The sequence below is a fragment of the Lynx rufus genome, unplaced genomic scaffold, assembly GCF_022079265.1.
Source record: "Lynx rufus isolate CCGP_SWC_20201006 ecotype Redwood Valley unplaced genomic scaffold, mLynRuf1.p SCAF_5, whole genome shotgun sequence".
In the NCBI taxonomy this organism is placed as follows: domain Eukaryota; kingdom Metazoa; phylum Chordata; class Mammalia; order Carnivora; family Felidae; genus Lynx; species Lynx rufus.
In genome coordinates this window covers 99,618,242-99,643,251 of record NW_025814867.1, presented here as the reverse complement: position 1 = coordinate 99,643,251, position 25,010 = coordinate 99,618,242, and the positions used below count along the sequence as shown (strand labels likewise).

Here is a 25,010-nt window from a genome sequence, read left to right as displayed (position 1 = left end):
ATTATAAACAATGTACACATGATGAATACTGTATTCCACCTAAATAATAGGGCAAGGTCATGTCATCCATTAGCTATCCTCTTATCACATGCACCATATTTTATGGATACCCAAATTCTTCATAATGCATATTTAGCTGCTTATGTAGTCAATGAAAATCTGTTACTTGCTCAATACCTCACAATAAATTGTATACCATAAAAATACACATTTTCAATTTATCACATCTGCAAAAATGTTAGGTATTAGTTACCAATATCTCTATAGCCATAGAATGCATTCAGAATACTAATTGCTCACGTGTGTTCCCTCTCTCATTCCTGCTCTTTCCCACAAAAATGACAAAAACATAAATCCAGATTTGTTAAATAGTGTGATTCTTATTATACTCTGACATCATATTTATTAACTGGTTGATTAAAAACAAAAAGTGGCAATCTTGCAGATATAAAAGTAATGGTATAGGAAAAGACAGAATCAAATACAGTTGAAAGGAATGTAAATTGATACAACTTGACATATCAGTCAATAATGAAAATGCACAATTCCCCTCAAGGAATTTCTAATTCCTCCCAAGGGAATTATTGTACAAATATACTCAAGCAAATGCAAAGATATATATCTATGTGGTATTGTTTATAATAGCAAAACAAACAAAATTTAAATCATCTAAATGTCCATAATTAGGTCTATGGTTAACTAAATTTTCACATAACCATAAAATGGAATTTTTGTAACCATTCAAATGAACGCAATAGCTCTGCCTGTGTTTTTTTAAAAGATCTCAAAGACTGATTATATTTTCCATTCTAGAATTCTAAGAAAATCAAAAGAGTAGCTTTACTGTTTCTTTATTCATTTCTTCTGGTGCTAGATTCAAGGAACTTATGAAGCCCATCAACTTCGTTTTGTAACACCTGAGACCTCCTCACTCTGCTCACAGTGTCATAGATTGCTCTTCTCTGTGTAGCCGGCATAGGATTGCATTTCATCCTAAGAAAGAACTCAAAGTCAAAATCCATTCACAAAAGCCAGAAGTCACTAATTACCTACGTTTTCCTAATTGGTGTCCACAGCTTTAGTTTCTACCAATAGTGCTTGTATTTGCATCTCTAGGCTTGCATGGACATAAGAGAAAGACTCTTTTCTGTTATTTTATCAAAAAAATTGTTGATTATGCAGGTCTCAGTGTCAAATGAAAAAGATTGTGTGGGGGCGCCTGGGTGGCGCAGTCGGTTAAGCGTCCGACTTCAGCCAGGTCACGATCTCGCGGTCCGTGAGTTCGAGCCCCGCGTCAGGCTCTGGGCTGATGGCTCGGAGCCTGGAGCCTGTTTCCGATTCTGTGTCTCCCTCTCTCTCTGCCCCTCCCCCGTTCATGCTCTGTCTCTCTCTGTCCCAAAAATAAATAAACGTTGAAAAAAAAAAATTAAAAAAAAATAAATAAATAAATAAAAAAAAAAAAAAAGAAAAAGATTGTGTGAAAGTGGAAATGGAGAAGAAATGAAGTAATATGAAAGGTATTTCAAAGGAGAGGGTCAAAGACTTGGTAAGCTACTAGTTATGAGATTTGGAGCAGGATAAGATTTAAGCCCAGGTAAGAGGAAAATGATGATAGTATTGAGAAAGGGAAGTCAAGGATTAGAGATGGTTTCATAGGGAAGGAAAAACCAAATCATTTTCTCCAAAGATTATAGTCTAAATGAGGCAAACATTCTGTGTTTTGTAACATACAGTTCTTGAAATGAAAATATGGTTTAGGGTACATATAAATAGTACATGGTAGATAATTAACAAAACAAGTATGCCTGACTATGAGCATTATAAAATTAGAATTTTTACTTTCCAATTAAAATACTAATATAATGCAAATTAAAAATTATGTAGCTATATTTTGACTTTATGGCTTGAAAGTTTGCAAATATTCTTTTTAATGTTATCTTACCTCCTCAACAACTGAAGTAACTTCTGTTTAATTAGTATTTTCTGCAAAATATAAAAATAAGCTGGAGTGAATGAAGGAAACATCATTATTTAGTTAAAAATGGGAAAACAAAAAAATATACTATTGACAAGTGTGATTCATATTTGATAGAATACATAAAATCAGACCTGAACTACCAGAAATAAGAATGATGCTTTTGGTTAATACATGTAGACAAGATAATTCCAGATTTTGGAAAAGGAAGTGGAATTATGAAACAGAAGCCTAATATATGGAAAATATGTGACATAAAATGAATTACTATTTACTGGTTTAGAAATTTAGTATACACTATCTCTCCCAAGATCCTGTCTTAAATGGACTAATTCACTGTGCTTGCACGCCTAAGTGACCAAGCAAAATCCCTCCTGTCATTTAGAGTAGTCCAAATCTAAGACATTTAGGACATGCTTTTTGATTATGGGTAGTTGATGTTAGCATATTAATTCCACCTGTCACTTCTCTATTTCTGACCCCTTCTGGCTTAATAAAGCTGTGGAAGAAAAAACATTTGTCAATACCTGCAGACATCGATTTTCAAAAGGCAAATGGATCCCACAATGACCAAAGTAATCAAAATAAAGAAGGTGATACATACAACAAATTTTTGTGGTAACTGGTCTCCTGTAAATATAGACACAAAAAAATACATGGTTTAACTGTGGTACATCCGGACAAGGGAATATTATTTAGCACTACCAAGAAATGAACTGCCAAGACATGAAAAGACACAGAAGAAATTAAATGCATCTTACTAAGTGAAAGAAGCCAGTCTGAGAATGCTACGTTCTGTATGATTCCATGTACGTGACATTCTGGAAAAGGCAAAACTATGGAGACAGTGAAAAGATCAGGGGTTGTTAGGGGTTAGGGTGAAGGGAGGGAGGAATAGGTGAAGACTGGAGGACTTTTAGGACAGTGAAACTACTCTGTGTGAAACTACAATGGGGGATCCCTGCCATCTGCATAGTTGCTAAAACTCACAGAAGGTACACCTAGGGTGACCCTTAATTAAACTATGTACTTTGAGTGATAATGTTGTGTTAACGTTGGCTCATCGACTATTCCAAATGTACCCGGGTGGCATAAGTGATGGAGGCAGGGGAGGAGGGTGTGAATGTAGTGGGGCAGAGGTTATATGGGAACTCTGTGATTTCCATTCAATTTTGCTGTGAACCTAAAACTTCTCTAAAAACTAAAGTTTATTGAAAATAAATATATACTCATAAAATTATATATGTATAAATATACACACACATACACACACACATATGTATGTGTATGTGTGTGTGTGTGTGTGTGTGTGTATAATGTTTCAAGGATGTCTCATAGTTCATGAAATTCACTTCTGTGATTTTATTGTAAACATTTCTGAGCCATTAAGAGTCCAAATAATGGTTATAATAAAGTTGCTTTATCTGTTCTGATCCTAAGGTTTCTGGCAAGACATCATCCTAAGTCAGGATTTTGTGGCTTTAAGGATTCATGACTGATGAATTCATACAGGACAGATATGGAAAGTAGATATCTTGGTAATAGTAATAGCAGGGTGTTTCTCGTCTCCACAATTCAGAAATAAATGGGGAGTTGTAATGGCGGTAGTTGGAAAAATAACCTAATTCTGAGGTCACTGTTCTTCCAGGGCCTTGAAACTGACTGAATGCATGGAGGCAAATTTCCATCATGTATTAAACGCTGTCAGCCATATAAAACTCAGTCTGACAACAGAAGAAGTCACCAAAGGAATTGCCAGCTCTGAGAGGCAGTGATTTTAAGACCTGGCTCCTGCTGTTCCCTGAATGGGTCCCCCAGCAGAGGGAGGTGAGAGGAGACTAAGCAGCCTGCCGTCCAGTCCCTCTGCCTTCCTTCAACAGTTTGTTTTGACACATTGCATTTCTCTGTATTTTATTTGAAAATAAACATCTCTTTGCAGTTAAAATCAACAACACCATTTTGAAACCCCCTCTTGAAAACTAATGCACCGTCTTTCATTAGAAGTGTAACCTCAGAGGCTGAAGATCTGCCCTCCAAGTGAGACAGGAAGGATACCCTGCACTGGCTGGGAGTGGACCAGACAGTCCTTCAACCCTGAGGTTCTATAGGTAGGACAGCGTATGGTATCACCGGGTGGTCGAATTTCATACACAACCAGGGCACAGTTACTCTTCTCAGGAAATGCTGCTAAAATCCTTTTTTAAATCACTTTATGAATGGATATTGGAAAGTGGTGGTTTAAAGACATGGGTTCTTCTCTTCTTCCTTCTTAAAACTGACTAAAATATCAGTAGGTAATTTTTTTAAGTATAGACTCGCCAAGACAAAGAGAACATGGAGGAAGACAAGCAGATGAAATATTTCAACTTGTTTTAAGGTGAAAAATGAACAGAAGAAGGCAAGTCCTTTAGGGTGGAATAACAGAAGGATGTTAGTGCCCACAGAACATCTAGAAGACTCCAGAACAGGAAGGGCTAAATGTATAAGAAGGGGTACATGGGGGGTGAAGCGTGAGCTAACAGTTGGAAGCTTCTTTGAAGGTCTGTATTGAGAAGAGGTAGGCTGCCCAGTCCACTCGCACCCTGTGCACCTTCCGCAAACAGCAGGAAACAGGAAGTGTGACCCAGAAAAAAGTGAACTGGAGAGAATCCAGAGTCAAGGATCCAGACAGTGGAGGGTGGAGATGAAGTGCCAGACTAAAGAGAGATGCTAAAGAAAGGCTGAGTTCTGAACAGTCTCTCTCTCTCTCTCTGTCTCTGTCTCTGTCTCTGTCTCTCTCACACACACACACACACACACACACACACACACACACAACTTCCCTCTATTTCCCTGCTCCCATAACACTAACAGTCAGCCTTATACCACTGAGACAATTGACTGGAGACTTATTTTCTGCAGAACCCGAACAGACTCAAAGACCTTCAGGTAATTAAAGAATCCGTCATTAGAAAAGAGAAGTTCATTTTCCCTCTTTCTGCCTATTGATGCCAACTGGTTGGCAGGACCACTCACAGACAGCATAGCTTCCAATCAGCTCAGTTTTGAATGCTCACTCTGAAATGATTGGAGAACCAAGGATTACCAAAGAAAAGCTTCATACCTAAAACAAAGACATTAAAACTAGCAAATGTCAGGAAGGCAGAAGAAACTCAATTAAACAGACATGGAATCAAGCAGAGGACGGACCGAGGGAAGGAAAGTCTCCAGGACAATATCTGTGCAGCAGGTCTAGTGACTCAGCAGGCCAGATTGGAACAAGAGTGTGTAAAAACTCAGGAAGGGATGTCTTCAAAAAAAAAAAAAAAAAGGAACAGATGGATTATCTATACATTTGACCATGTGAAAATAGCATTAAGAGGAGTTTCCTAATTTTGTCAGTGAGTTTAGTGACAATTAAGAAGTACCTAGCGTAAACTTTAAATTGATCATTGAGGTTATTATGCTATAGCTAAGAAATTATAGAAGAACCTGGAAAATAAAATCCTACCAAAAAAATTGTGAAGAAAACTTATGAGTGACTGGATCCTTCTTAAAAAGCATAAATAATCACTTAAAAATACACTTTATTCTTCTCCTAAAACCATAAGTATTATTTTAATAGTACATTCACTACTCAAGGCAAGTTATTACTTGCACAGAACAGAAATAATTACATTTAATAATTTAAATTATTAAATTATTTTATTATAATTATTAAAAAGTAAACATCATTTGAAATATGGCTTCTTAAAACAAACTTCTGCATTAGTCTTCTGGACATAATTCTCAATGGTGGAGAAGAAGGACATAAAAGAGGGGCTGGAGAAATTATCCTTGAGTGAAATTGACCATACACTCCTTTTTCATTCTTCCATAGCTTCTCTGAAGGAATGAAATCATCATACAAAAGCTGGAATTACTAACCAGAATTCCTCTCAATGGAAAGACTCATGTTGCCAGTCAGATGGGACACAGAGCAGGACACCTTAGATACCCGGTGGTCCTCCCAGCGGCACGAACTCTGGACGGTCACTGTGTCATTGCCCAGTGGCTCTTCCACAGTGTGACAATCTCCCCCTGGGGTCCAGGAGATCTGCGCCGCTGGCTTCCCTGCAGCTGCCCTACACACGATAGTTCCATTCTCAAGTTGAAACAGGGTCACCTCGGGGGGCACTGCAGAGATGCAGGGGAAAATGCGTCAGTCTTAACATACGGATATGGAATAGAGAGAGACATCTGTTTCAGTCCAAATCTGGTTATCTGACATCCCACAATATACGATGCTCCTTACCTAACACTTTCAGGTGATATCCATGATAGAAATGCCCATGAGTTGTGACCACTTCACACCTGTAATATCCATCATGAGTGATGGCCACTGGATCGATCTGAAGGGCGGGATTCCGATCAGGTCTGGAGTCCCAGGATATTGTCTTGTCACTACAGTTTATGGCCCTGGTCTCATTTGTATCTCTCCTGTAGGCTCTAGTGCAGGAAGGCTTGTCTCTGAGGATTATTTCCCACCTTATTGTTACCAGCACAGCTTTCTGGGTGATCGGAGGGCAAGAGAGCACAGCCTTTGTATCCACAGGCTTAGACAGGGAAGTGTTAGCTGAACACACACACAAAGCAAATGATGAAGAAAAAGTTGAAAAAGAAATCCATGTTAAATTTTCTACGACATAATATTTAAAGTATACTAGAACATGACTTTGCTGGTAACCTTATTCCAAAAATATTAGGCTTACATAAAAAATTAAACATGTGCAAAACGCATACAACACATTAAAACAAATCCAAAGATGAACCCATTTTTCTCCTTTATACTGTGGTCTTAGATAAACTATACCTATTTTCAGTGTGAGTAATATTTTAAGCATTTGTACATTGATTCACAGGCTTTGATATGTAAGAAACAAACAAGAAAACACAATATGAATTAACAGACAAAATCATCTAAATCTAATCTTTTTGTCATAGAGACTATTAGATTTATCCTGTAACTCATGCTAACTAGGATAGAAACTAGAAAAACTGATGATTTGGTTTTTTCCACCTAGAATTTTAAAAAAAATTTTTTAATGTTTATTTATTTTTGAGAGAGAGTGTGAGTGGGGGGAGGGGCAGGGAGAAAATCTGAAGCAGACTACAAGCTCTGAGCTGTCAGCACAGAGCCTGATGCAGGGCTTGAACTCACGAACCACAAGATCATGACCTGAGCTGAAGTCAGATGCTTAACCAAGTGAGCCACCCACCCACCCCTCTCCTCCTAAGTATTAATGAGAGAGAATGAATCTGTAATATCAGAACTAAATGCTTACCCCTAAGAGTGGCAATTTGGACAAACATACTCATTAAAAACATAAGATGGGATTCATGTTGACCAATCTGGATATTTTTAAAGCTAATTTTATTTTTGGAGAATCACAATCAGTAAAATCAACAGATCTTCCTTCCTTCCTTCCTATTGAGTCACACGTACACTGCCAAACAGTTCAACTGTGAACTCTGCTCACAGATTGCGTCTCTATATTCGAATTACAAGAATTACATAAATTCACTCCTTTTGTCCAACTTTAAAGTCAAAATTAAGCCCTGCGACATACAACATAATGGGTCCCTGACTGGGAGGGGTTTGCTGAGAGAGGATTAAGGAAGTCAGGGTCCATGCACCCAGCTGACTGGCAAGGAGCTCATCACTTTACATTGAGCAGAACTAGCGTGATGGGGCAAAATTGTTTTGTGCATGGAGCTTGTGGGTGCTAAACTCTCGTTTGAGATCCCTCCTCTCCTTTTTTGGTGTACCCTGCCTCTTCTGTGATGATGGACTCATGCCCTCGCATTTCACAAACCAATCAAGATCCCATAACTACAGGAAGCAAGAGAGGATATTTACTTACTTACATATTTTATTTATGTATTTATTTATTTATTTATTTATTTACTTACTTATTTACTTATTTACTTATTATTTATTTTTGAGAGAGTGGCTGAGGGAAAGAAAGGGAGAGAAACTTAAGTAGGCTCCACACCCAGCCCATCATGGAACCCAGACGGTGCTTGACTCACGACCATAAAATCATGACCTGAGCCTAAATCAAGAGTCAGATGCTTAACTGACTGAGCCACCCATGTACCTCAATGGGGGGTGGTGGGCAGATTTTAAAGCAGATCTGAGAGGGCAGTGAAATCCATGATCCATTCACCACTACAAGTGGCACCCCATGTACACAGTGAAAATGAGCCTTGGCCAAGGTTGGAGACAAGCAAAAAGTTAGCTGCTTAGAGAACAGCTAGAGGGGGTGTGGGTGAACATCCATGTGCCCAAAAAACAAGATACTGAAGATGAAATCAAATAGGGAAGAGGGTGGTGAAGAACACGTTGTGAATGTTCTTTTGTGTTCTCAGGGGTTTGCACTTCTGCTTGTGAACAGTCTAAGGTTTTAATATTTTGCCTGCTATTTATTCTCAAGATCTGAGTCTCTTCTTTAAAAGGAAATTACTAGCTAATCAAATAATCATATGCATTTTTAACAGGGGTGCCATCTCCAGAGAAGTGGCTCCCAGGGTGAGGATCACAAGCACCATGGACAATCTCTGTTCTTTCACCTTCCTCTGCTCTAGGACCCTCCAGCAATCCCCCTTCACCTGTGATGGGACTTCTGTGATTCCTGTTAGTCACCCTTTCTTAATCCTTCTCTTTCTCTATTCACACCTGTTGTGATAATTTACCAGTGACCAGTCACTCCCCCAAACTCAGTGGGGTTGCCACCTGTCTAACAAATATAATCTCCTCACAGCCCTGTGATCAACTACCGTGATTTCACCTCCTGGTCACAGAGGGATAGCAGGTGGATTCTCCTATTGGCTCCAGAACCAGCAGTCACCTTCCAGCTTCTCTGCATCCTGTGTCTATGACTCTCCTCCAGGCTCCTCCAGCCCTTCTGCACACAGACCAATCCCTATGAGATTTGGGGCTTTTCCTTTCTGTCCTCACTGCCAGATCTTAGATTACAACCCCATCACCACACACCTGGATTCCTGCAGAAGTCTCCTGACATCTGTGTCCGTCTCAAATCTCTCCCCTCTTCGGTTCACACCTGACCTTGCAGCAGGTCCAGGATTCTGGGACACGGGTGTGATCCCCTCCATCTAACACCCCTCAGAGACCTCTCCCTGCCCGAAGACAGCACTTACATGTCCTTGTGTTGCCCTTGAAAGCCCTCTTTTGCAGATGGACTCACCTTTGCCATCTTATCACCCCTCAGTCGCCCACACACTTCACAAAGAAAACACCAAGCACCACTGCATATCTGGGTCTTTCCTCACATCGTTCCTGCAGACTGGGGTGGGCTACAGACCACTCTCTGTCCACGAAAATGCTCCTCTTCCCCTAAGAGCCATTTCACACGCTGCACCTGCCGTGAAGCCTTCTCAGAGCCTTGCTGCTTCGCCTTCTCCTCTACACTCCCAGCACACTTGATGTGAGTGCTCATCTCCTCTGTCAAATGCCATCTGTGCTGACATCTGGGCTCCCCCGCAATATGAGCCCCTTAGGGTGCTGTGGTGCTCTAGCTACTCTTGTTTGTCCCCGTGTTCCCCACATGACCTAGCACAGTGCCTGACAGGGAGAGCTCCATAATCCTCAGATGGAATGTGCACTGCCTGGGGGGAGGAGGCCCGGGGTCATTCAGGGTCCCTCACACCTCAGCACTCAGACCATCATACTCTTCAACCGGGCTCAGGATGGCCCCGTGACCAGACCATCAACTCTGTTCCTGAGGAAGTTCAACACTTTTCCCTTTAGCACTGACCTCTAGAAAAAAATTAAAAATCATATTACCTTCCACAGGGAGTATGAAACTTCTCTGTTGTCTGTCCATAAGTGAACTGTTTGTTGAAGCTAGAAAATATTGAGAGAAAAGTGAATGAGACCAATTTTAGAGACTTAAATGGAGTGCAAGCCACTGTTTATCCACATCTTACATACACTATGATAGACAATCAGTTATTTGTAATTAAATTCCACAAAAAAGATTTACAAAACAAGAACTAGAAGTTATTCCATCATTATGTTGAAAACCATGTTAACATTTAAAAATTATGCCATAAGCTCTTCATCAATGATTTCCCATTTATGAGACACCTTGCTCTGTACTTGACAATAATTTTCTCCAGGGTAACCCTGCCTCCACTCCTCTCCTAGCCACAGTGGATTGTTCCATCATGGGTACCTCACATGAAGGGGACTGAGTATAGTGTTTTCTCCAGATCCACCCCCTGATTAAAGTTGTTCAATACACTGGTGGGCACCTCACCCAGCTGCACAAATGAGAGTACTTTCACGAGAATTTTGGAACCAGATTGAGAATAGTCCATTCTTCTTTTCCTCCCCTTTTCTTACAGCGATCGCTAAATTTATGTGTCTACTTGGTGAGGCCATGGTTCCTAGACATATTTAGTTAAACACAATTCTCGATGTTTCTGTGAAGGTATTTTTTTAGATAAGATTCTAACATTTAAATAGATAGGCTTTCAGTAAAGGAAATTACCTTCCATAATGTGCGTGGGCCTTGTCCAAACAGTTGAAGGTCTTATTTAAAAAAAGACTGACCTGCTGGGAAAGGGAAATTCTATAGCAGTCTGCTTTCAGACTCAAACTGCTCCTCTTCCTGGCTGTCCAGCTGCTTGCCCAGCCTGCTGATTCTGGACTTGCCAAGCCTCTACAATCATGTGAACCAATTCATTAAAAAGTCTCTCTCTTTCCCCTCCCTTCCTCTCTCCTTCTGTCTTTCCTTTCTGTCGCCATTATTCTGTTTCCCCAAGGACTGCTGACTAATGCATCTATCCTGGGAAGAATGAAGCAGAAGCAGAGAGAGAGAGAGAGAGAGAAAGAAACTAGCTAAAGTTTCTAATTCCATCCTTCCTGAGACCCGCATGTATTCCTTCCCTTAGACTTTCTGACAATCAAAGACTTTTCTGACAATCAGATTAGTCCTAATCTACTTCAAATCTGGGTTCTGAAAAGATCTGTATGAAGTAAAACACAACAATTTTTTTAAATTATGATTTATCCTGTGGAATATTCTGTGTGTGCTCGAGAAGAATGTATTCTGCTGTTGTTGGAAAGAATGTTCTATACATGTCTGTTAGGCCATTTGGCCTACAGTGTTGTTCAAGTCCATTGTTTCCTTATTGGTTTTATTTGGAATCATCTGTTCATTTCTCAGTGTGGGTTGTTACAGTTCCCTGTAAGTGCTGTATTGTTTTCTATTTCTTCTTCAGGTCTGTTAATATCTGCTCTATATATTTAGTGCTCTGATGTTGGATGCATAAATATTTACAAATGTTAAATTCTTTTGATGAAATGACTTCTTTACCTTTAGAGAGTGAAGATCTCTGTCTTTGTTTACAGTTTTTGACTTAAAGTCTATTTTCTCTAATATTAAATATAGCTATCCTTACCTTCTTTTGGTTTTTATTTCCCTGGAACACCTTTTTCCATCCATTCACTTTCAGCCTGCGTATATTCTTGGCTAAAGTCAGTCTCTTGTAGGTGGCATATTGTTGAATCTTGGTTTCTTATCCATTTGCCCGCTATATACCATGTGATTGGAGAATTGAGTCCATTTAATTTTTTAAATGTTTATTTATTTTTGAAAGAGAGAGAGAGAGAGGGAGAACAAGCAGGGGAGGGGCAGAGAGAGGAGGACAGAGGATCCAAACAGGCTCCCAATATGGGGTTCCAACTCCCAAACCACAATATCATGACCTGAGCTAAAGTCAGATACTCAACCAACTAAGCCACCCAGGTACCCCTATATTTATATTAAGACAACTGATAGGAAAGTAAGTACGTACTATTGCTATTGTGTTCATTGTTTTCTGACTGTTTTGAAGTTCCGTTATTCCTTTCTTCCTCTCTTGCTGGCTTCCTTTGTGATTTGATGATTTTTTTTTTTTTGCAGTATGATTTGATTTCTTTTTCTATATCTTTTTGTATCTACAAAATGTTTTTCTTTGCGGTAACTATGAGGCATATGTACAACACCTTATACTTACTTTAAGCTGATTACAGTGTAATTTTATTGCATATAATACTCAATATTTTTACATCTCCTCCCTCATTTTCTTTTACCGATGTCACAATTTACATAGTTTTAACTTGTGTATTCACTAACAGATTATTATAGCTATAATTATTTTTAGAAGTTTTTTTAAGCATGTGTACTAGTGTTAAAAGTAATTCACACACCACCACTATGGGATTACATTATTCTGAATTTAATTATATATTGGCCTTTACCAATGTGTTTTACTCTACATATGTCACCATGTTGCTGGTTAGCACCCTCTCGTTTCATTTTATTTATTTATTTATTTATTTTCACTTTATTTGTTTTTGGGAGAGTTCGATTGGGGTGGTGCAGAGTGAGAGGAATAGAGAGAGAATCCCAACCTGGCTCCACACTGTCACCACAGAGTTCAATCTGGGTTCAACCCCACGACCAAGAGATCATGACCCGAGACAAACGCAAGGGTCATACACCTAACCGACTGAGCCACCTAAGTGGCGCAGCGTCCTCTTATTTCAATTTGAAGGGCTCCCTTTAGAATTTCTTGTAAGCTAGGTTTAGTACTGATGAAGTCTGTCAGCTTCTTGTTTTTTCTAGGAAAGTCTTTACCTCACCTTTATTTCTGGTTTTCCAAGTGAAGGATTTCCGTGGCTGGATTTTTCTTTCAGCACTTTGAAGGTATCATCCCACTCTCTGGGTCTGCAAGGTCTGTGCTGAGAAATCTGGGCATCCTTTATATACGACCACTCACTTTTCCTCTGCTGCTTTCAAAAGTTTCTCTTTTCTATTTGATTGTAATGTGTCTTAGGGCAGATTTCTTTACAGTCAGTCAAGTTCTGTGGTCTTCATGGATCTGGATGTTCATTCCCCACAGATTTAGGAGATTGCCTCTCATTATTACTTTGCATAAGCTTTCTGCTCCTTTCTTTTATGCTTATCTGGGGCTCCAGTAATGCCTATATTACTTGGTTTGTTGGTGTTTCATAACATCCCAAGACTTTCTTCCCTCACTTCCATTCTTTCTGTTGGTTTGCTTTTTATCTCTGACTGGATGATTTCAAATCATGTCTTTGTGTTCACTAATTATTTCTTCTGCTTGATGACTCTGCTGTTGGAACTCTTGATTGAATTTTTCAGTGTAGTCTCTGCATAAAATTTGCCGTTGTGTCCTTTACATGATTTGTACCTCTTTTTTTGAACACTCCCTTTGCTCATAGATTGTTTTCTAGATTTTATTTAGGGGTCAAACTGCGTTCTCCTGTAGCTCACTGAGCTTCCTTAGTAGACTATTTTTGAATTCTTTGTCAGGCATGCAGAGCTCCATTGCTTTGAGATCAGCCACTGGGGCTTGATATTGTTCTTTTAGTGATGTCATGTTTCCTTGAATGTTTTGGAAGCTTTGCATCGCTCGTGTCTTCACACTTGAATGAGCTATCACCACCACCCACCCCTCCCACCCACCTCCCACCAGTCTTTACTGCCTGGTTTCTTCAGAAAAAGATATTCACCTGTCAGCCCAGCTGGAGATTCTGGGAGGTCTCTCAGACCTTTCCTAAGGAGGTACCTTCATCATTCCCAAGGTTCCCTTTGAGGTGGAAGTCTTAGGATTCTGTGTCTTCTCTCCATCCCACAAAAGCAGACGGAATTCTGAAACCCTCCTTTTTATTTACACGAGGGAAATTCCCTGAAGTGTTCAGGGTTGTGGGCCTTCTCCCAAATCACCAGACTGCTGATATCCATGCACACTATCTAGGGAGGTTCCCATCATCTGTGGGACAGTGTGGGGCTGGCCACAGAGAGGGTGATAGGATTCTGCAATACCAAGACAAGGTGACAGCACTTAATAGTCAAGGGCAAAGTACATAATTATAAACAGTAGCGAGGCCAGAATGACAACCAGGAGGCTCTGACCTGAAAGATCTGGGGCAAAAGCCAGATAAATCTTAGTGTTCTTAAGGGTAAGAGAGAAGGGCAGCCAAAGACGGTATGGTTTGCCTTATATGGCCAGATCAAGGATAAATGGGTGTCTTACATCAGTTTTGCTTCCTGCAACAAAAATACCAAAGAGTGGCGTAATAACAAACACTTTATCTCACAGTTCTAGAAGCTGGAAGTCTAAGATCAAAGTACTAGCAGACATGATGTCCAATGAAAGCCCACTCCCTGGCTTGTAGACAGCTGTCTTCTCACTGTCTTCTCACATGGAGTGGCAGAGGGAGAGAGAAAGAGAAAAAGCGGGCTCTCTTGGGTCTCTTCTTCTTTTTTTTTTTCAACGTTTATTTATTTTTGGGACAGAGAGAGACAGAGCATGAACGGGGGAGGGGCAGAGAGAGAGGGAGACACAGAATCGGAAACAGGCTCCAGGCTCTGAGCCATCAGCCCAGAGCCCGAGGGTCTCTTCTTCTAAAGGTACTAATCTGAGAGCTCTATCCTCATGATAAAGTTACCTCCCAAAGGCTCCATCTCCAAAGGACATCCCATTGGAGATTGGGTTTTGACATAAGAGTTTTGGAGGACACATTCAGTCCAGAGCAGTGAGTAAGAACTGGGGTCAGCTGTGATAATGGAAAATCATGGACCTTCACCAGGTTTCTATATTCAAACCAGTTTACAGACTCAAAGCCACACAATTTTGAGCTGACATTTCAAAATTACAAAACACAGGAAGAAACAAGGAACCATAAAGTCAGATAATATTATTTTTATTATCTGCCATCTGTTATTCCTAGAGAGAAGAATAAGATTCAGAACTTCAGATAGTAGAATTATGAAACACCGGGCATAAAATAAATGTGGTGAGGATGTTTAAAGAAATAAAAGGAGAATTAAAACACAAACAAGAAATATATGCTTCCCCCACACCCCACTCCTTCAAAAATAACTAGGCAGATTAGGATAATACAAAAGAGTTCAATTTACTCATTGATTCACTGCTTATTGAAACTGGAAAACTAGCAAAAAACAAATATACAGGATACGAGAAAGAGAGAATTTCAGAAAGTCATGACATCTTCTTACAATATAAGACCATTTCGTCTCTTTAAAAATCTGTTCTCTAGTGTAGTCACTTTTTTTTTTTAACACTTATTCATTTTTGAGAGACAGAGCACAAACAGGGGTGGGCAGACAGAGAGGGAGACACAGAATCTGAAGCAGGCTCTGGGCTCTGAGCTGTCAGCACATGCCCAACACGGGGCTCGAACTCACAAACCATGAGATCATGATCTGAGCCAACATCGGATGCTTAACCCACTGAGCAACTCAGGTGCCCCTAGTGTAGTCACCTTCATGCATTATCTCAGCTACATCTTCCGGATAACTTGCTGCAGCTTCTACAACAGCACCTGCTGCTTCATCTTGCTCTTTTGTGTTATGGAGACAGTTTCTTTCCTTAAACCTCATGAACCAACCTCTGCTAGCTTCCAACTTTTCTTTCACAGCTTCCTCACCTCCTTCACTCTCCATAGAATCAAGGAGAGTTAGGGCCTTGCTCTGCATTAGGCTTTGGCTTCAGGAAATGTTGTAGCTGTGTGGGTCTTCTTTCAAGATCACTGAAACTCTCTCCTTATCAGCAATAAGGTTGTTTCACTTCCTTATCATTAGTGTGTTCACTAGAGTAGCACTTTCATTTCCTTCAGGAACTTTTCCTTCACATTCATAACCTGGCTAACTGCTGGCACAAGAGGCCTAGCTTTTGACCTGTCTCAGCTTTCAACAGGCCTTCCTGGCTAAGCTTATGAATCATTTCTAAGTTTTGATTTCAAGTGAGAAATATGCAACTCCTCCTTTCACTTGAGTACTTAGAGGTCATTGGGAGGTTATTAATTAGCCTAATATTAATATTGTTGTGTCTTATGGAGACCTATCAATATTGTTGTGTGAGGGAGGCTTGATGAGAGGGAGACAGAGATGGGGGAAGAGCCAAAACACACACACACACACACACACACACACACACACGTATCACTTACATCCACCATGGACATATGGACATGGTCAGTGACACCACAAAACAATTACATAATAACATCAGAGATCACTGATCACAGATCACCACAACAAATATAATGTAATGACAAAGCTTCAAATATTTCAAGAATTACCAAAATGTGACACAGAGACACAAAGTGAGCAAATGCTGTTGGAAAAATGGTGCTGATAGATATACTCAATGCACGTTTGGCATACCTTCAACTTATAAAAACCATGATACCTTCAAGATACAATAAAGTAAAACAATGGTACAATGAAACAAGATATGGCTCTATACCTAGTAACAGCTTCAAAATACATGAGGCAAAATTGGCAAATTAAATCAAAAACATTAACAGAAATGAAGAATGTCTTTGATGACCTTATTAATACTCTGGATATGGCTGAGGAAGGAATCTCTAAGCTAGAGAATATATCAATAGAAACCTCCAAAACTGAAAAAAGAGAGAATAAACAATTAAAAAAAAAAACACAACAAGTATCCAAGGACTGTGGGACAACTACCAAAATGTGTAAAACATGTGTAATGGAAAAATCAAAAGAAAGAAGAATGAGAGAAAAAGAATAGAGGAAATTTTTGAAACAATGACTTAGAGTTTCTCCAAGTTACTATAAGATACCAAATAAAGTTCCAGGAAGCTTGGAAAATACAAAGCAAGAAAAAACCTGAGGGAAATAAACTTGACCTGGCATATCATATTCAAACTATACAAAATCAAAGATAAAAAAAATCTGAGAAAACTCCAGAGAAATAAAACACCTCATAGAAAAATAAAGATGAGAATTGTATCCAACTCTCCTAAGAAACCATGCAAAGAGAGAATGAAATAAAATATTAAAAATGTTAATAAAAAAAACCCACTACCCTAGAATTCTGTATCCTACAAAGTTACCCTTCAAAAGTGAAAGAGAAATAAAAGACTTTCTCAAACAAACAAAAATTGGGGGAAGTTGCTTCCAGTAGACTTGCCTTGTAAGAAATGTTAAGAGTCCTTCAAGGAGAAGGAAATAATATAAGTCAGAAATTCAGAACTACATTAATGAAGAAAGACAACTGGAGAATGAATAAGAGAATGTAAAATAAAAGCTTTCTTTTTCTTTTTCTTAATTGATCCAACAGACAACATTTTATTCAAAATAATAAGAGAAATAATGTATTCTTTGAATATATATTTATGTTGTATATAGTATATAGATATTTAATATGTAACTATATAAATATATTTATATATGTTTAATTGGATAGAGTATATTTATATAGAAGTGAAATGAGTGACAGTAATGACACAAGGAATGGCCAAAATCTACACCACTAATAATACCAAATGCTGGCAAGTATAGGAAGCAACATGGACTCACTGATTGCTGGTGGGAATGCAAAATGTACAGCAACTTTGGAATACGGTTTGACAAGTTCTTAAAAAACTGGGGCGCCTGGGTGGCGCAGTCGGTTAAGCGTCCGACTTCAGCCAGGTCAAGATCTCGCGGTCCGTGAGTTCGAGCCCCGCGTCAGGCTCTGGGCTGATGGCTCAGAGCCTGGAGCCTGTTTCCGATTCTGTGTCTCCCTCTCTCTCTGCCCCTCCCCCGTTCATGCTCTGTCTCTCTCTGTCCCAAAAATAAATAAACGTTGAAAAAAAATTTTTTTTAAAAATAAAAAAAAACAACTGAACATACTCTTACAAAACGATCCAGCAAAAGCACTCCTTGGTATTTACCCAGTTAGGTTGAAAATTCTGTCTCCACAAAGTCCCCCACACAGATGTTAATAACAACTTTATTCTTAGTTGCCAACACTTGGAAACAACCAAGATGCCCTTCAGTAGGTAAATGGCTTTAATAAATTAGGATTATGCAGACGACAGAATATTGTTCAGTGCTAAAAAGAATGACCTACAGAGCCATGAAAAGACAAAGAGGAAACTGAAATACCTATTGCTAAGTGAAAAAAGCCTATGAAAAGGCTACATACCATATAATTCCAACTATAAAATATTCAGAAAAAGGCAGAAACTGTGGAGGCACTAAAAGGATGAGCAGTTTCCATGGTTTAGAGGGGAGGGAGGATAAATACAGGGAACACAGAGGACTTTTAGGGCAGTGAAACTACTCTGTATGATACTATAGTAATGGATACATGCCATTGTACCTTTGTTCAAACTTACAGAATGCACAAGACTGAGAATGAACCCTATGTCAACTATGGCCTTGGGGTGATGATTATGTGTCAGGGTAGGTTCATCACTTGTAACAAATGTAACACTCTGGAGGGGATGTTGATAATGAAATAGAAGCTGTGACTAGGTGGGGTTAGGAGGTGAGGTATATGAGAAATCTCTGCCCCTTCCTCTCAATTTTGCTGTAAACATAAAATTGCACTGAAAAAAAATTAAGTCTTAAAATACAAACAGCAAAAAACAAACGAACAAACACCTTTTTATACTAAATGGATGTTTAATTTTATCAAATACATGTTTCAATTTTACAGTTTTTCCCCTCCAAATATGTAATGGAGTCAATTACATGAACAGGTTTAATTACTCTTTTCAATTACATCTTTTTGTTGCCATCTGTTTCCTGCCACATGTAAGTATTTCTCTAGTGATTTTTCATGAGTCAAATCTGCTATTCACTGTCTTCTGAGTTCTTCCCAAATGTTCCTCCCTCCCTCCCAATTTCTTTCATCTTTCCTGGCCCTAGATTCCCATCTTTCTTTCTCTAAACAACTGGTTTTCCTCACACTTAACTGGACATATATGGAAATGTGGAAGACAGTGTTGCTCAGAATGTTTTGGAACTTCTTTCAGATGATTGGAAGGAAAGACAGGACTGATTCAAAAGTTTGTTTCCACCTGCCTGAGTCTGCTCTAATTTTAGCTCCTCCACTCATTTGTTCTACTGTTCATGCTTTGGGATAACATTCCATTTGTTCTGGTGTGAGGTTGAAATCAGAGACTTTGAATAGATAATCATTACTATATTCTTATGTTCTCTGATCCTTGTTGTCTGAATCAAATTTTCCCCATATACTTTTTGCCTCTATTTTAAAATTTAAAAACCCCATAGAAAGTTAGGGTTTCTTTCTTAGCCTGTGAGCTGGAAATACTAGAAATATCAAAGGAGAAACAATAATCACACAAATAAACATAAGGTCCAAAAAAAAAACGAGAATTCAAAGAGACAATAAAAGTGCACACCGAAACACTGGAGGAAACACTACATTTTATCTAGTCACACAAGTTCAGTTTCACTCCATTTCAGGGGCCTCCACATTACTCTGGACTCAGCCGGACAACTAGTCAGTGCACCACTGATATAGGGTAGATCAGAAGGTTTGCTGGATAATAAACAAATTTATCACTGCCACTAGGACAAATTACAAACCATTTAAGAGTGGATAAAGGGCCTCCTTGTCACTACTGAAAATATCTTTACTTTTTGCAAAAAAATGTCACAGCATAAGACTTACCAGACACCATGATATTGATGGAGATCAGTACCCTCAAAGCTGACATTCTCCCCAGAGTATGCATTTGGAGTGGTTAGCCACGGACTAGCCACGAACGGGAAATGTTGCTGAGTTTTGTTGAGTGATAAAGAAAAAAACCCCACACCTATAATTCATTGGTTCTTGCAAAGTACTGAAGTGACAAAATGAATTATGTAGCAATTCATTTAGAAAGTAGCATTTTGGGAAGCATAAATTACACATGGTAAAATACACAAATCTTTTAGTGGATAGCTTCATGAATTTTTACATGTGTATGCACCTAGATAGTCACCTCCAAAACCAAGGTAAGACCATTTCCACTCTTCAAGAAGTTTCCTTCCTGTTCCTTCTCTGTCAATATCCCTTCCCTAGAGAGAAACTCTACTCTGACTTCTATCACCATTTTGCCAGTTTTTGAACTCCATAAAAATGAAATTCTTTCCATAGTTCATTTTTATAATGCTACGAAGTTGTTCTTTGGTCTGACCATGCCATAATTTATTCATCTATTTTGCTGTGTACTTGGATTTTCCATTTCAGGAATAATACAATTAAAGCTTCGATGAACATTTGTGTTTTGTACATATCCTTTGCTTTACTTAGGCCTTTATTTTCTTGGGTACATACCAAAAAATTAAAATTGATGGCCACAGATAGGATAGAGATAATGTGTGGATTAATGAAGGCTTCCTATTATGTTGAATTGTGTTCTGTTGAAATTCTAACCCTCATTTCCTCAAACGTGACCTTATTTTGATCAGGGTCATTGCAGATCTAATTAGTTATGACGAGGCCACAGGATTAGGTTAAACCCTAATCCAATGACTGGTGTCGTTACAAAAAGAGGGAAATTGGACACATACACACATGGAGAATGCCATGTAGAAATGAAGGCAGAGATCAAGGCACACCCTCCACAAGCCAATGAACTCCAAAGATTTCCAGCACACCACCAGAAGCTAAGAGAGAAGCAAGGAACACATTCTTTCTTCTTGCTCTAGAAGATTTCAAGATTCATTTGATGGTGAGTCACAACACAAAAAAACATTTGAATAGATGAGAAGCAGAACTCTTTCTTACTTACAGCTCCAAAAAAGAGAACACTGCCACAGAGGACCACACAGGGCCCTCATAGACAGTGTAACACCGAGCTAGAGCTGTAGAATGCAGCAAATGCATGGCAAGTGGGGTGGAGTTAGGTTTGAAGGGCTCCCAGAAAGGCTAACTTGAATACTTTTCCAGGTTCCTGTGCATAACTGTATATGGGCCTGTTCCTAGTTGTCTGGTACTTAGTCCTGGGGCCTGAAGTGGGAAAGCCCAGATAAAGGAAATTGGGGTGGGAAATGATTTAATCAGTTGCTCAAGAAGGGGAACTGACTCCTCTAGACAGAGCCTTAAAAATGGGTCTAGACAATATTTTTTTAATTAAGAACTGTATTAAAATTGACCCATTGATCTCTATGTCAGTTTTAATCTTGATTCTTTGGGGTATTTGAGTACATAAGTTGCCCTAAACAGTTGCCTTTTATTGGGGATGAGTGTTAATGTAAGGTCATTTGTTTTTAGCAGCATCAGGGAGATTAAGTAAAATTAGTAAATGAGAATCTGTTACCTCCAGAACCCAAAAGGGATTAAAAGTTGTTGGACTTGTATGTCCTTAGTGAGTATGGTAAACAAAACTCCTTGGATGAAAATGTTATTAATGTAATATCATACTTGTGTTTGTGGGGAAAGGTGGATGCAGTTAAAATCCTGCCTGCAAAGCCTGAGTGTGACAGCAGGGCTGCTGAGATCATCCAAGGGCAGTCCAGTAGAGGTGTATTGTGCCCCTTTAGAGATGACGGCAAACTCAAAGACTGCTGAAATACGCACTGAATAAAACGTATCAGATGTCATTACTAATTTTAATAATGTTGTATTTGGGGCATGTGGGTTTTAATGGATGCAGCACTGGCACTAAGGTTGCAATAAGCTACCCTGAGGCACCATTTATTCTTTGCATGTTTTAGAACAGGTGCAATTGAGGTGTCAAATAGGGACCCAGTGGGAATAATCACGTAATTATTGATTAGGTCTTATAGAATGTTTCAATCATTAAAGGACCTATTTTAACCTACATTGAGCCATATTAACTGTTTTAATTAACGGCCAAAACATCCTGTTTTGTCTACCTTAATTTGTGACATACTTAATTTATTTACTTATTAATTAATTAATTAATTTAAACTGATTGTTTATTGCATCAGAGTGTGTATTCCCCTATTTTAGTCTCTTCAGGCTACTACAACAAAACACCATAGACTGGGTGACTTATAAACAATAGAAATTTATTTCTTGCAATTCTAGAGTTGGGAAGTCTAAGAACAAGACGCCAAACACATTTGGTGTCTGCTGAGAATCTGCTTGCTAGTTCGTAGACCAATTTTTCATTATGTCCTCATATGGTAGAAAGGATGAGCTAGCTCTCTGCAGTTTCTCTGGACGTTCCTCCCACTCATGAAGGCTATGTCCTTATAACCTAATCAGCTCCCAAAGTCTCTGCCTCCAAATGCCATCACACTGGAAAAACAGGCTTCAATACAAAAATTGGGGTGAGGGAGACACAAGTACACAGTCTACAGCAGACTGAAAACACAACTTAAGGTTGGACCTGGAAAGTGTGACCCATGTGGCCTATTGCTCCTATTATCCTAATTGTATCCAGGAAGTGGAGTCTAGCCATTTAGGACTGTTTGTTTTTTCTTAATCTTCCAACACCAAGAAGATTTGGGTAAGGAGACACATGGAAACCACCAGCAGACACAGCAGCAGGCTGCAAGTTAAAGCACAAGCTTACCAATAGGCAACACTTCCCAAGCTGTTCTCCTGGTGATTTGGGATAAATCAGTAAGGCAAGAGCAGACCCCCAAGAAGCTATGCAAGAGTAAGCAGTTGTGGCCATGCAATCTTGTCCATAGTGTCAATGTTTTATAAGATCAAAAGATTTTTTTTGATGGTGGACACAACACAATGACACTCAGATAGATGAAAGGCAAACTGTCTATAATTCCAAATGAAAGATGGCTGCCATGCTTGGCCACACAGGGAATGAATCAGGTTCTGTTCTGGTAATAGTGAGAACTGTAGGGAGAAGCTTTTGTATGGCAGATGGAGTGGAGTTCACTTGGTGTCCTGGGTTCCCATGCATTGGCTAATTGGAATGATTTCATGGGATCCAGAGCACAAGGACTCTCCCTAGTGGTCTAGGTTTGGGTCCTGGAGCTATCAGGGTAGGTGCATGTTGGATAGCACTCTGGAGTGGGATCCCTCATAAGGAAGTGGTTGGGATGGGGACTTAATCAAGTGCTCCACAGGGGGAACTAACTGCCTCTAGTCAGGGCCTCAAAACTGAACAAAGACAGCACTGAAAAATCTGTCTCGAATAGCTCTCAGAAAGAACCCACCCTGCTGACACCATGATCTTGGAATTCTAGCCTTCAGAACTGTGACACAGTCATTTCTGTTGTTCCAGCCACTTAGATTCTGGTCCTTTATTGAGGCAGCCCTAGAAAACTAATACTCTTCCCAACTAATAGTGCCATTTTTCACTCCTACCATTGCAGGAATATGTGCAGGCCAGTTGTACACATCCTCAGCACATCTCCCAAGACAGTTTGTCACATCTTACATCTCAACTGATTGGCCACGTTTCAAGTAGACACCATCCCTCCTGGGTGACAAATAAGATATTGGATGTCATCATTTTTAGAGCATTATTTGTTTTTATGGACGTTATGATGCTCAAAACTTTTCTGATAGCATTCTTCCCTTGTTTTAAAATTTTATCTTTTTAAAAATGTATTACAAAACCCTAAGTTGGGTATTGAGGTCTCTTATAATTATTGTATTGCTGTATTTCAGATATGTTAGTATTGGCTTAATATATTTAGGGGCATACATATTTATAATTGTTATATCCTCTTAAGAACTGACCCCTTTTGGGGCGCCTGGGTGGCGCAGTCGGTTAAGCGTCCGACTTCAGCCAGGTCACGATCTCGCGGTCCGTGAGTTCGAGCCCCGCGTCAGGCTCTGGGCTGATGGCTCAGAGTCTGGAGCCTGTTTCGGATTCTGTGTCTCCCTCTCTCTCTGCCCCTCCCCCGTTCATGCTCTGTCTCTCTCTGTCCCAAAAATAAATAAAAACGTTGAAAAAAAAATTTAAAAGAACTGACCCCTTTATCATGAAATAATGACCTTCTTTGTCTCTTATTAAGATTTTTATCTTAAAATCTATTTATCTGATATAAGCATAGTCACCCCTGCCCTCCTTTGGTTTCCACTTGTGTGGAATATCTTTTCCCATCTCATCACATTCAGCCTATGTGTATCCTGAAAGCTGAAGTGAGTCTCACAGGCAGCATGCAGTTGGATTTTGTTTTTTTAATCCATTCAGCCACTCTCTGTCTTTAGATTGAAGAACTTGATCCATTTACATTTAAAGTAATCATTGAAAAGTAAGGACTTAAAACTGTACTTTTATTGTTTTCTAGTTGTTTTGTGGATCCTTTGTACTTTTCTGCCTCTCTTGCAGTTTTGCTTTGTGATTTGATGAGCGTCCATATTGTTATTCTTTCATTACTTTCTCTTTATGTTTCATGTATCTACTAGAGGTTTTCCCTTTGTGGTTACATGTGGTTTATATAAAACATACTTATAGCAGTCTATTTTAAGCTGATGACAATTTCACTTTACTTACATAAAACCTCTACTCTTTTACTGCTTCCCAAACATTTTAAGTATTTGATGTCACAAGTTACATCTCTTTATATTGTGTATCCATTACCATATTATCACAGCTGAAGTAACTTTGAATGCTTTTGTCTGTTCATCTCTATACTAGAGTTACATGATTTACATACCAGCATTAACAGTGTTAGAGTAGTCTGAATTTGACTATATGTTTATCATTGTCAGTATATTTCATGCTTTTATATATCTTCATGTTACTAACAACTGATTGCTGAAAAATTAGATCTAATGTAGGAAATACACTTAAAGAAAGATCTGATTTTAGTTCTATTTAGGACTTCTATTTCTGGAAATATTGTTAATTATGTACTCTGAAAAAAATCTATAATTAAAAACACCAAAATGAGGGCTGAAATTTGAATAAGTTTTTAATGTTTAACTAAGCTCACAAGTAATAAAGGAGAACTTCTGGAATCAACATTGAAAGTCAGCAAATATGGAGTGGAAAGATTGAGATAACCCAAAAACTGTCAAGAGTGGTATTAGGAACCTAGAGGCTAGGGTTCTAAGAGCCATTTAGAGAGCAGAACACTGGGCCCATGAAAAGTAAGTAGAAACTGAGAGTTCCCTCCACTAAATAAAGACAGGATAAAGTTTAAATAAGTTATTATTTGAAAAAAAGGAGAAATTACTTGTCATACTCTTATGTCTTACAAAGACAATAGAAAGCTTTCCACCATGAATGTGTTACTACACTGCCTTCACATGGGTC

At 39.0% G+C, this 25,010-nt stretch overlaps 2 protein-coding genes across 3 annotated transcripts in view; one reads left to right on the top strand and one right to left on the bottom strand.

The window, feature by feature from the left end:
* The window catches only part of LOC124526792 (uncharacterized), a 46,236-nt gene extending 42,317 nt beyond the window's left edge, over nucleotides 1-3,919 (top strand). For both annotated transcript variants that reach the window (XM_047099961.1, XM_047099960.1), the window contains one exon: nucleotides 3,624-3,919. In XM_047099961.1, the coding sequence (XP_046955917.1) occupies nucleotides 3,624-3,750 (127 nt within the window). In that variant the 3' untranslated portion in view covers nucleotides 3,751-3,919. The remainder of the gene's footprint in view (nucleotides 1-3,623) is intronic.
* On the bottom strand, nucleotides 29-19,668 carry LOC124526790 (cell surface glycoprotein CD200 receptor 1-like). The gene is made up of 7 exons (XM_047099955.1): nucleotides 19,493-19,668; nucleotides 9,801-9,860; nucleotides 6,249-6,569; nucleotides 5,882-6,130; nucleotides 2,580-2,605; nucleotides 1,943-1,983; nucleotides 29-993 (listed from the first exon to the last, which is right to left on the bottom strand). Exons 1-7 carry the CDS (start codon nucleotides 19,554-19,556, stop codon nucleotides 852-854), a joined length of 903 nt encoding a protein of 300 aa, XP_046955911.1. The 5' UTR covers nucleotides 19,557-19,668; the 3' UTR covers nucleotides 29-851.
* Between the last annotated feature and the right edge of the window lie 5,342 nt (nucleotides 19,669-25,010).